Source organism: Rhododendron vialii, chromosome 13a, assembly GCF_030253575.1.
Source record: "Rhododendron vialii isolate Sample 1 chromosome 13a, ASM3025357v1".
NCBI lineage: Eukaryota > Viridiplantae > Streptophyta > Magnoliopsida > Ericales > Ericaceae > Rhododendron > Rhododendron vialii.
Window position 1 is genome coordinate 20,158,471 of NC_080569.1, and position 11,383 is coordinate 20,169,853.

General features: G+C 38.0%; 1 protein-coding gene across 1 annotated transcript; it reads left to right on the top strand.

Annotated features, from left to right (window-relative positions):
* Window positions 1-9,571: 9,571 nt before the first annotated feature.
* LOC131313963 (uncharacterized) lies at window positions 9,572-10,607 on the top strand. Its single transcript, XM_058342461.1, has 2 exons — window positions 9,572-9,958; window positions 10,038-10,607. Exons 1-2 carry the CDS (start codon window positions 9,572-9,574, stop codon window positions 10,605-10,607), a joined length of 957 nt encoding a protein of 318 aa, XP_058198444.1.
* The last annotated feature ends 776 nt before the right edge of the window (window positions 10,608-11,383 follow it).

Genomic DNA, 11,383 nt, shown 5'->3' on the forward strand with positions numbered 1-11,383 from the left:
ATCGCCAATTGTGAATTCGAGATTGTGATATACCTAAGACGGCATTCCGCACACGTTACGGACACTATGAGTTCATAGTCATGCCTTTCGGATTAACCAATGATCCTGCAGTTTTCATGTGCCCGATGAACCAAATTTTCACGCCGTACTTGGACAAATTTATGGTAGTATTCATCGATGACATCCTTGTATACTCTCCAACAGAGAGAACGCGAAGACCACTTGAGAATTGTCCTACAAGTACTCCAAGGGACCAAGACAATCATCTGTATGCAAAAGCCAGCAAGTGTGAATTCTAGATGAAAGAAGTCAAATTCTTAGGACACGTTGTGTCAGAGAAAGGAAGCTCAGCAAATGACAGTAAGGTAGAAGCGGTCATGGGCTAGAAAAAGCCCTCAACAGTGTTCGAGATTAGAGATTTCTTGGGATTAGCTGGCTACCACAGAAGGTTCACTCAAGATTTCTCTATTTTGGTTAAGCCATTGACTCGACTAACCCAAAAGGGGTTACGCTTGAGTGGAGCGAGGCATGTGAAAAATCGTTCCAAGAACTTAAGAACAGATTAACCAGTGCCCCTATATTAACCATTTCTGAGCGGAACATGGGGTATACAGTGTAATATGACGCATTCAAAGACAGATTGAGAGCTGTACTCATGCAAAATAGAAGGGTCGTTGCTTACGGATTCCGACAATTGAGACTGCATGAAAAGAATTATCCAACTCACGATTTGGAGCTAGCGGTAGTAGTAGTCGCCCCAAGATCTTGACGATATTATCTATATGGAGAGCAGTTTGAGGAAAGGCAAACGAGGTCGCTGATGCGCTGAGTCATAAGAACCGAGGACAAGTGGCTGGTTTAGCTATGAGAGAATGGAAGATGATGGAAGACCTTAACGGATTCAAGCTTCAGCCAACCGCAAAAGGCACCGACGCGTGTCTCTTCGCCGTGATCACAACTCCAGCCTTACACCGAGATATTCTTTTAGCCCAAACCTTTGAACAAGAATGCGACTTCATCCGACATCAACTCTCAATTGGAAAAGCAGCAGCCGGATGGGAGATCCACGCTAATAAGAGCCTTCGCTTCCAGGGAAGAATTTTTGTACCAGACATCGGTACCCTCCGGGAAGCAGTACTTAAGGAGTTCCATCCTTTCAATTTCACCGTCCACCAGAAGAGCACCAAGACGTACCAAGATCTCCGCCGACAATACTGGTGGGGTAGAACAAAGGATGTAGCCAAATACGTTCCGACATGTCTCACATACCAACAAGTAAAAGCAGAATATTAGAAACCGATGGGACCCTACAACATTACCTATGCTCAGATGGAAATGGGAATACATCACCATGAATTTTGAGACGAGACTGCCTAGGTCCCCACAATTGAACACTTCCTTTTGTGTGATAGTCAACTGTTTGACTACATACACACACTTATACCAAAGCGTATGATGGATTCAATGGACACTCTTAGTTGACTCTACATTCGAGAAATCATGCGATTACACGGTGTATCGTATATATGTGATCATGATTCATGATTCACGTTGACCTTTTCAGAAAAGCCTGTAGAAGCATTGAGAACCGATCTTTGTCTCCACATTGTCTTCCATCCGCAAACAGACAGACAATCCTAAAAGACGATCTAGATCTTAAAAGACATGCTCCGCGCTTGTGCCCTAGACTTTAAAAGAAGATGGGAACGACATCTGTCTCTAGTCAAGTTTGCCTACAACAATAATTATCAATCCAACATAGAAATGACACCATACGAAGCTTTGTAGGAGTGACCCTGTGAATCGCCGATTTGATTGGACTAAACTAGGAGAAACAAACCTATTAAAACCAGAGTTAGTTCGAAAGACAACAGAAAAGGTCAAGACCATTAGCCAATGACTTATGGCCGCACAAAGTCGACAAAAGAGCTCCGCCCATAGAAGGACTAGACCGCTGACCTTTTAGACTGGAGAGCTTGTGTTCTTAAAAATCCGGCCACAAAGGTGAGTTATTTGATTTGGAAAAAAAAAAAAAGGAGAAAGAAAGAAAGAAGGGAAACTATCATTGTGCTACATTGGACCTTTTGAAATTTTGGAGAAGATTGGGAAAGTAGCATATCGTTTGGCACTGCAGCCACAATTGAAGTGAGTCTATAATGTGTTCCACATGTCCATGCTCCAAAAATACATGTCCTACATCAATAATTGGGAACTCGTCAAACTTAACGAAGACATCACCTTCGAAGAATAACCAGTGGAGATCTAGGATCATAGTGAGAAGTACATCTACAGCAAAACCATTCAACTCGTCCAAATCCTTTGGTGACTTCGAAGAATTGAGGAATCAACGTGGGAACAACAAGATACTATGCACGCAAACTACCCTCGTATGTTTCCAGTAGAACTTACACCTTAATTTCGAGGACAAAATTTTGTTAAGGGGGGTAGGTTGTAACGACCCGGATTTTTTTTTTCACTCTATTTTTTTTATACAAATTTATATTGTTAAATTCTTAATTCAATAACTAATTAGATTGAATTATTAATTATACATTATTATGTGTATAATTGATATTATTTTCACACTTAAATAGGATATATATTTATACTTTAGATATACAAGTATCATACTCATCTCTTATCCTATCTAACCAAAATTCTATCAAAACCAATCTTCCACTCCCCTTCAAACTCTCCTTAAACTATATCTCTCTCTCCTTCCGCATTCCACCACCTCCATACTTATCCCCAAATCCCCACTTCTCTCTCACAATACAACACTCCTAGTCCACTATATAAACAGAAACAAGAAAAGAGAGATCACACCCTTTTAATTTTCGTCCATATCACGTCCCTCTGTTCACGGCCTGTTTCTTCCTAGTTTCTGTAGTTTTTAGGCCTAAGTTTCTTCACAAATATTGTAGAGGGCGTTGAGAGCTTCGATTTCGACCCAAGAATCACCCAAAACGGTCAAGAATTGATAGAGTTATTGCTGTCCAAAGATCAGTGAAATTCTCGGATTTCTGTTTCCAGACAGCAAACAGGACTTATGAAAACCCCCACTTTTCTCCTAGTTTGAATGGTTTTCGGGCTTCAACCTCTTCACAAAAGTTGTAGGGTGTTTCAAGATCTTCGTGTTAGATACAAGAATCGTCCAAAACGGCAGAGGTTTGGTCAAGTTATTCCAGTCCAAAGTTGCTGCTAGAATACCGATCTTTCGCCGTCAAACGAAAACCTACCGGACTCCACCGAATCGTTTTGTCCGGATTAAAGGTAGATTAATCCTTCTCCTACTTCTCCCTAAGTATATGTACTCTTTACATGAGGATTTTTAACAAGTTTCAATTGCTAAAATCGAACCCACGAATCGAAATCATATAGTCCGACGTTTTTTCCCTTGTTTTTCGAAAACCCCCTGTTCCTTGTCATATTGTTTTTGAAAATTAACACTAAAAATACAGTTAACCCCTTTAGGCTATTAAATGTATTATTTTGATCCAAAATTTAATGATACGTTATTTACAAATTGCAGTTTTAAACCCGAGATGGTTAACTGTACAGTTTTGACCCACTGTTATATTATCACTAATATGGTAATCTAACTTCATAAATCGACTAATAAAAGCATAGACTTACTAATATTTGAATAAAATTATTATTTATTTATTTATTTATTTATTTATTTTTGATAAAAGTTTCTTGTATTGTTATTAACTTTTGACCATACAAGACTAAGGGCAACGACCCGTTCATAAAAAGTTACGTGATTGCCTCGCTTGTTGTTTGTTTATTCCAATTATTATTTTGGTAATATGCATATTGTTCAAACTCTTGCTTGATATGTTAGATTGGACCCTAGAGACATGGGGTGGTATGCGAATAGAATTCACCTAGACAATGCTAGGTAATGGATGAATTGGAAAGTTTTATTTTTAGATTGCCTGCAGGCGTGATTTTGAGATATGATGAGATTTGTGATGAGATTGAAACTGGTGAGTGTCCAGTGATGAATTGATAAACTGGCATGTGTCCAGTGATGATTGTGAAGTGATTTGTGAAGTGGTGTATAAGATAGGCGAATCCTAGTTGTGGTTCAAGCATGATAAACTTTCCCCTTGTTGTAGTTATTGGGGTGCACACTCGGTATATAACTTAGGTGTATCTGCGATAGCAAAGGGAAGTGATCTCATGGGACCGAGCATGACTAGCGGTTGGGGGAAGAAAGATCTCGTGGAGAGATCTTAGATTTCACATTAGGTTAATGGATAGTAATAACTGGTTTTTATGGAAAAATCTCTGTTTTACTTGTCGCGTCCTTATTATCCGATTACTTGTTAGCTGTAAAGTAAGAAGGGTAGTTGGGTAGGATTATTCTACTGGGTGATTTATCACTCACGGATACGTCTGTATCCTGGCAAATCGTTTGCTTTGGCGATCAATTTGCCAGAGGGCGCAGGATTCAATGGAGATGATTCAAAGATGGTGCAGTTTGACACGGAAAGTATATCAGGAACGAAGATCGAGTATGCTTCGGATTTGTATCAAGCCTAGAGTCAACTCTGAAGTTAATGTATTTTGAGTCAGTAAATTTATCTTGTGACTGTAATAGCTAAACTTTATTTTGAAAAATTATATTTATTTAGCAAATTTTCTTAAGATTTTATTTTATATTGCTTCCGGAAAATCGGGGCGTTACATAGCTACCTACCCAACAAAGTTTAGTGATTGTCATGAGGCATGAATTCAATCAGCAAGAGTGGTGGTAGCAATTGACTCTCTGAAAATAAGAAGCTTCAAGTTAGTGTTGACTCAATGAGCAAACATCAAGTTAGTGGTTAATCAATGAGCCAACGTCAACAAAAGTAGTCACATAACACTATGTTTTGAGGTTTGTAAAATAGAAGCAATAAAACTTGATGATACATTGACTTGATCTAGGGAGTAGAACATTGATCTTATAGGAAGAGGGGATAATTCGATAAGTCACAATGCACTACTTCACACTCAAGTTCAACCAAAGATCAAATGCCTAAATATATTCAATAAACAATGTGTCCAAAAGAGTGCAAAGGAACGCACGTACGGCAGGAATGAGGGAAAATAAAAGAGGGAAAATAATCGATTCTACATATACTTAAATGGTCTCATGGGAAAACTTTCAATGAGGAATACACAGTCCACAGAAGGTTGTTTGACTTACTATTTCTTTTTCCTCATTTTCAAATTGGACTGCATTGTCTATTCTAATGTTTCTGCTTTTGATCATTTAAAAAAAAAAACCATCATTTAAATTTTCTCAAACCTAACAATACTTTAGTTTCAATCTTACATCAACAAAGCTTTTAGTAGAATAAATTCAGTCGACAAGTTTAATGGCAAGAGAAAACTACTAACAAGTAAAAAGTTGTATCGAGATAGACATGTAACAGATTGTCCAATACCAGGTACAATCCTCTCATCTCTAGAACTTGATAGGGGATTACGGGTGCATTACCAAAATATTTCCGTTCGAAGGGGAAAAGCAGACACACTTGTATGTATTGTTCTAAAGGGCGAACTTACAAGCAAAACTCTTTTGCTGAACTAAAGCGTGTGAGCTACGGGTGACCGATCGCGCCTTGGTTCAAATTTGTTGCAACGAAGCTTAACTACATGCAGAAAAGACAATAAGCTTAATCACCACCATCTATAAAAATCAATGAATAACTAAAAATTTGAAGGTCAACAGAAAGAGAACTAAGGAAACACACCTCAACTTGTAAATCTTATTTCAACCCATTAAAATTGAAGTAAGAAAATCTGACTTTCAGTTCTCAAAATAAAACAAAACCTGCACAAACCGCAATCATACAAATAAGACAAAAAAGAAGAAGATAATGATATTGTAAAATAATACAAAAAAGAAGAAGATAATGATATTGTAAAGGAAAGAACAAATAAATCAATCTAACCTTACAAAGAGTTCAATGAAAATTCTTCTTCTTTGTTGTCTCCATGCCTAGGCCCAGCGGTATTTTTACCCAAACCTTCATTCTCATTAGGAACATAAAAAGCCCTACAAAAAATTAGGACGGAGAAAAGGATTAGAGAGTAAGAATATAAGAAAAGTTATTGTAATTATAATGACCCAAGCAATCAAGTTTTGAATGTTCAAAAAAAAATAAAAAAAAATAAAAAAAAATCAAGTTTTGAGCATCCAATCAGCGAAGGAGAGGAACACGTACTAATTAATATCCTCTGATGCTGCAACAATCAGGTGTTAATCGGTACTAAAAACTTCAAAATTTGTGACGAACCTCAACAGAAAAACATGACATTGAGTTCAATGTGGAAATACCATTAAAATAAAAAGATTGAAGATTGTGATTGCATAGGCACATCCAATAACTATTGAAACTACATATGAGAATAAAAAACTAAGCTCTGACTACTTACTAATCATGTATATGATCACAGTACATAAGGTTAATAGATCAATAACACTATTACTACCAACCTTTACTCCGGTTGTTCATAAATTTAGGAATTTTAGTTCAATGATGAACAATATCCAATTACATCAAGTTTCCCTTCAGTAAAACCATCTACATGCTTTATGATCCAAATACATTCCAAGGATTTGCTATTCATAATTCATGCATTTCATTTGCCAACGAAGAACTCAAAAATCAACATGACTGACCTATTAAGTACAGTAACACACAAAGTTACACATTCTTGCCCCAATGAATGGAAACTCTTTTAAAAAAAAATAAGAAGCAACAAAAAAAAAACTCTTAAAAAAGGAAGAATTAGAGATAACTTAAGAGAGATAAAGATTGTACCGACACACGTATATTCTCTATCGAAAGTTCATATTACTTGGTAGTAAACGGAAGGCTTGATTCCATGAAGATAACCCACCTACATGCAACATAAGAATATTCAACAAAAATCATTGGCTAAGATACCTAGCCAAACAATACATAAAATGAATCAGACTTTTGGAGTCCTATAAATCAATTAATTTCAAATCCTCGTAAGTCGTAACTCATCTACACAAACGAAAACCATGCAATTTGAAAATCAAACAGTATCAACTTACCTGGGAATATGGGGGGCCAAATCAAGTGTTTTTTCCACTTTTAGGATTACCAAGCTTGGTTATTTACGGTTACTGAAAAATAAAAAAATAAGCCAAAACCCATCAATTCTTCCCAGACTACGGAAACAACTCATAAAACATATTCCTACCTCCAATTTACTGTATTTACAGAAAAATAAGCACAAGCCCCATCAATTTTTAACAAAACCCAAATGAGATACGACATTTACGATTGATTGAGAGTTTTAGTCATCAATAGGCTAAGGTTTTGAACATCAGTAGTTACAGTGGAAGTTGATTTAGGGTTTTGAAGTCTGCATGGAGTTCGATTTAGGGTTTTGAGGTACGGATGGAAGTCGATTTAAGGTTTTCAGGTATAGATGGATGTCGATTTAGGGTCACGAGAGAGAGAGAGAGAGAGGAGGTCTGAGGGAGAGTGATAGATGGGATCACCGTTTCACTCGGGGAGAGAGAGAGAGATACCTAGTGGAAGAATAGACTTGGAGAAATCTAGATTGAAGTCGTCCTCGATGGCGACTTGCTTCAGCTTCCCCATTTTAGAAGCTTCGGACTTGGAGATTTGTTTCTTCCCGCTTGATTTGGCAGTCGACATTCTTAGATCGTGGAATTGGAAGGCGAAGCCCTTTGAATGAGAGAGAGAGAGGGGCCATGGGAGGAAAAATTGCAGAGAGAGAGAGAGCGCGCTACGTCTTATGTGAGGGAGTAAAAGATGGCAGGTGGATTATACGTGTCTGCCTATAATCCACCCACGTGGGCCATTAACAATGAGACAAAATTACCATTATGGGCAACCGGCTAAAAGTGAAAGCCCAACAATTAAGGGATATAATTGTCCAAATTGAGCAAAAATTGGCTAGCGATCAATTGCCAAAACTGGTTCTTCTTTAGTAGGGTTGTCCAAATTGAGCAAAAATTGGCTAGCGATCAATTGCCAAAACTGGTTCTTCTTTAGTAGGGATAGGACACATGTTACTATCCTATCTTCTCTGAACACACCCGACCCGAGCAAGCTGAACCCATACATATAGTGGGGTAAGAGCTCTGCAAATCTAAGAACACTAATTAATTAAGAAGGGAAAAGGAAAACTCCAAATCTTTGCGGGCCAAGCAGATAAACACAGTTGAGAAATTTATTAGTGTTAGCCTATAAGTACGAAAGCTATCCCAGAGGGCAGTGGCCGGCCTGAGGGGAAGATTATATATGGAGATGAAATTGTCCTTGTCACCTGCAGCAAGCTAGCAAAATTGTTCTTGTACTTGTCGTAGTGGTTTCTGTAATGGCAACTTCAGTGGTAGCCAAAGGATTTGGTGGTAGAGGAAGAAGCCGTGGCGGTGCTGGAGTCATAGCCGGACACAGAGGAGGAAGGTCTCAAAGGTCGAGCGCCGCGTCTTTTTAGTACTCCACGTTTGTTTTTCCTTTTTCTTTAATTATGCTCTCTTATTTCCTTGCTTAATATTGTAGACCATTTTGTTTTTCCTCTTTCTTTATTTAATTATGAAAAAGGCATCCGTGCGCCTCTGACATTTCCCTTTGAGATTTGCTGTTAATAGTTCTACGCCAATGTGGAGACACGTTTTTTTTTTTTGCTGTTAATGTGCATGGAGACGTACGTTTGGAGGCCTGAAGGGGTGTATTTTGTGGGATGTTTGAATCGTATGAAGTTTGTTGGAAAGTTTTTATGAATTAATTTCATGTGTTATTAGTTGGGAATCGTTAATTGTGCATATTTTGTTACAATTAACGGATGTAATATGTCGCCCAGTACCCCTGTTTTTGTACTTTCATAATTTTGGTGTATTATTGCCACAGTGTGTGTTGAGAGAGAGAGAGAGAGAGAGAGAGAGAGAGAGAGAGAGAGAGAGAGAGAGAGAGAGAGAGAGAGAGAGAGAGAGAGAGAGTGTGTGTGAGCCAACTAGAATGGGAAAAACAATTAAAATAAAAAAAAGCTGTGAAGTTTCGAACCATCTAATGACAAACATCTAACATGGAAGTTCACATGTTCAAATGAACAAATTAAATACGTGGTGTGAACTTGTGAGAGTCGTGTAGTTTTTAAAAAGTGGTTAGTTAAAAGCACTACAATAGATGTGGGTCTTAGAGCATCTTCAGCCTTGACCTATTTTAAGACCAAAATTTAAAATTTGGGCAAAACTCACAAAAAACCCTCTCCAATCTTTGACCCATACTCTTCCCCATTTTGGGTTTGACTCATTTGTTTGCCCAAATTTGGGACAACCAAAGTTTGACTCAATTTTCCAACGTCTCTTTCTCTTTTTAGTTCAACGGCTATTTGCCTCTTTCCTTGCCATTCTTGCCATGCCTTTTTGAGAGCAGAAAAACAGCATAATTAAATAGATTGCTGCTTCTCTTCTCTTCTCTTCTCCTCTCCTCTCCTCTCTCTCTCTCTCTCTCTCTCTCTCTCTCTCTCTCAACCAACGTACAATTGTGAGTTTCCAATTTAATCAATGGATGAATATGAAATTCTTGAGGATTCTATGAGTCTGGAACAAACTCATGGAGTAGAAATTATATCGCAAAATTCTCCTGTGGCAGTAGGAAGCCAAAAGCAAACGATTCGTGGTAAAGGATTTACCATGGTGGAGGATGAGGCTCTGTGTCGAGCTTATTTGGCTATCTCACAAGATCCAATTATAGGCACTAATCAGACCATGGCGAATTTGTGGGAGCGTATACGATTGTGTTTCTCTTCCCAAGCAGATGTTAACTGCAATAGAACCGCTGTTTCTTTAATGAAACGGTGGTCGAAAATTCAAAAAGCTGTGAGCAAATTTTGTGGTTTTCTTGCCCAAGTAGAAAGAAGGCAAAAAAGTGGAACCGGAGAAAAGGAGAAGGTAATTTCCTTTCAACCCAAAACTACGAAATTTTTGTTATATTTTTTTGTCTCTTTCATCTTGAATTTATGATTACTAGATGGCCGAGGCTAAACGTATGTTTAGTATTGATGAACGTAATAAGTCATTCATGTTTGAATCTTGTTGGGAAATATTGCGCCACAGTTGTAAGTGGGATGAAATAATGACACCATCGCAAAAACCTACGGTCCAAACAGCAACTTCTTCAAATCCTTCCACTGGTACTCCAACATCCCTTGAATCTGAGCTAGATTTGGACCAACAACCTTCAAGAGAGGGAGTAAACCGACCAAGTGGTATAAAAGCCGCTCTCGAATCACGAAGGAAGAAGGTGATTGATGATGTTAAGTTTGAGCAAACGGCAGCAAACCTGAGTCAAATAATAAATGTCTTGACTGGTATCTCCTCGCGAGGTATTGAACGAGAGCAACAAAAAGCTACTGATCGTCAAAAGAAGGCCGAGGATAGGGAGGCACAGCTATACTACTTGGCAGAAAGGAATGAAAGGGAGCAAAGGAAGGAGGATCATATCATAATGTCAATGGACATGTCAAACTTAACTCCTATGCAGAGAGCTTACTATGAGCAGCGTCAACAACAAATCATTGCTCGAACTGGGATGCTTTAAGTTTATCTTTCAATTTTATGGTGTTTGAGTATTGGCATCTTTTTAGGAACACAAGGCCTTAACAGGAGAAGATTGTGATTGAATTCGATTGAAAAATGGCATAGACGCATAGTTCTTACAGGTTACGACATTGAAACTGGACTGCCGGTTGAGATTTTTCACATTGCTCGAACTGTGAAGTCTCTTGTTGGTAGCAACTTGAAGAGTGACAAGTAACCAGGAGGTGTGTTGCAGTTTTTGCTTATTTTGTACTTTTCGGTACAAGGAGTAGGAGCTGATACAATCTGCAGGATTTCTCTTTGATTAGATTGCTTTTAGTCTAAAGTAAGAAAATTATCGGCAGAAATAGCGTTGCCTTCTCTCCATAAACATGGTAAAATATGCACTTATTTACATTTTAAGGCTTTTGTGTGAATTGCTGGTTTTCTTCTCTCTCTTTTTCTTTGTTGTCCGATAGCATGTGGTGCTTGTTTTGAAGGAATAGCTTATAGAATATGAATATCAAGCAAAGCAGTTTTTTAGATTCACATGATTGCACTTTTACATAGTCCGGTAACGATTAAGCCGTAGCTCTGGTTTTGACTTGGCTTTTTTACTTCAAAACCAAAAACAATGAGCTATTGCACAATCAAAAAGACAACGAGCTATTCCACAAAAGTAGCAAAATAAGATCATGTATAGCAGCCAAACAATAATGGCAGATAACTAATAGCAGCAAGACACATTATTTTCTTAATCAAAACTTCCAAACTTCTACCAGTTTGAGAACTTCCAAA

Bases quoted from the DNA above. Each gene is read 5' to 3' on its own strand.
- LOC131313963 (XM_058342461.1), top strand. From the start codon at position 9,572: ATGGATGAATATGAAATTCTTGAGGATTCTATGAGTCTGGAACAAACT. The intron at 9,959-10,037 runs GTAATTTCCTTT...TATGATTACTAG, and splicing joins GAACCGGAGAAAAGGAGAAG to ATGGCCGAGGCTAAACGTAT.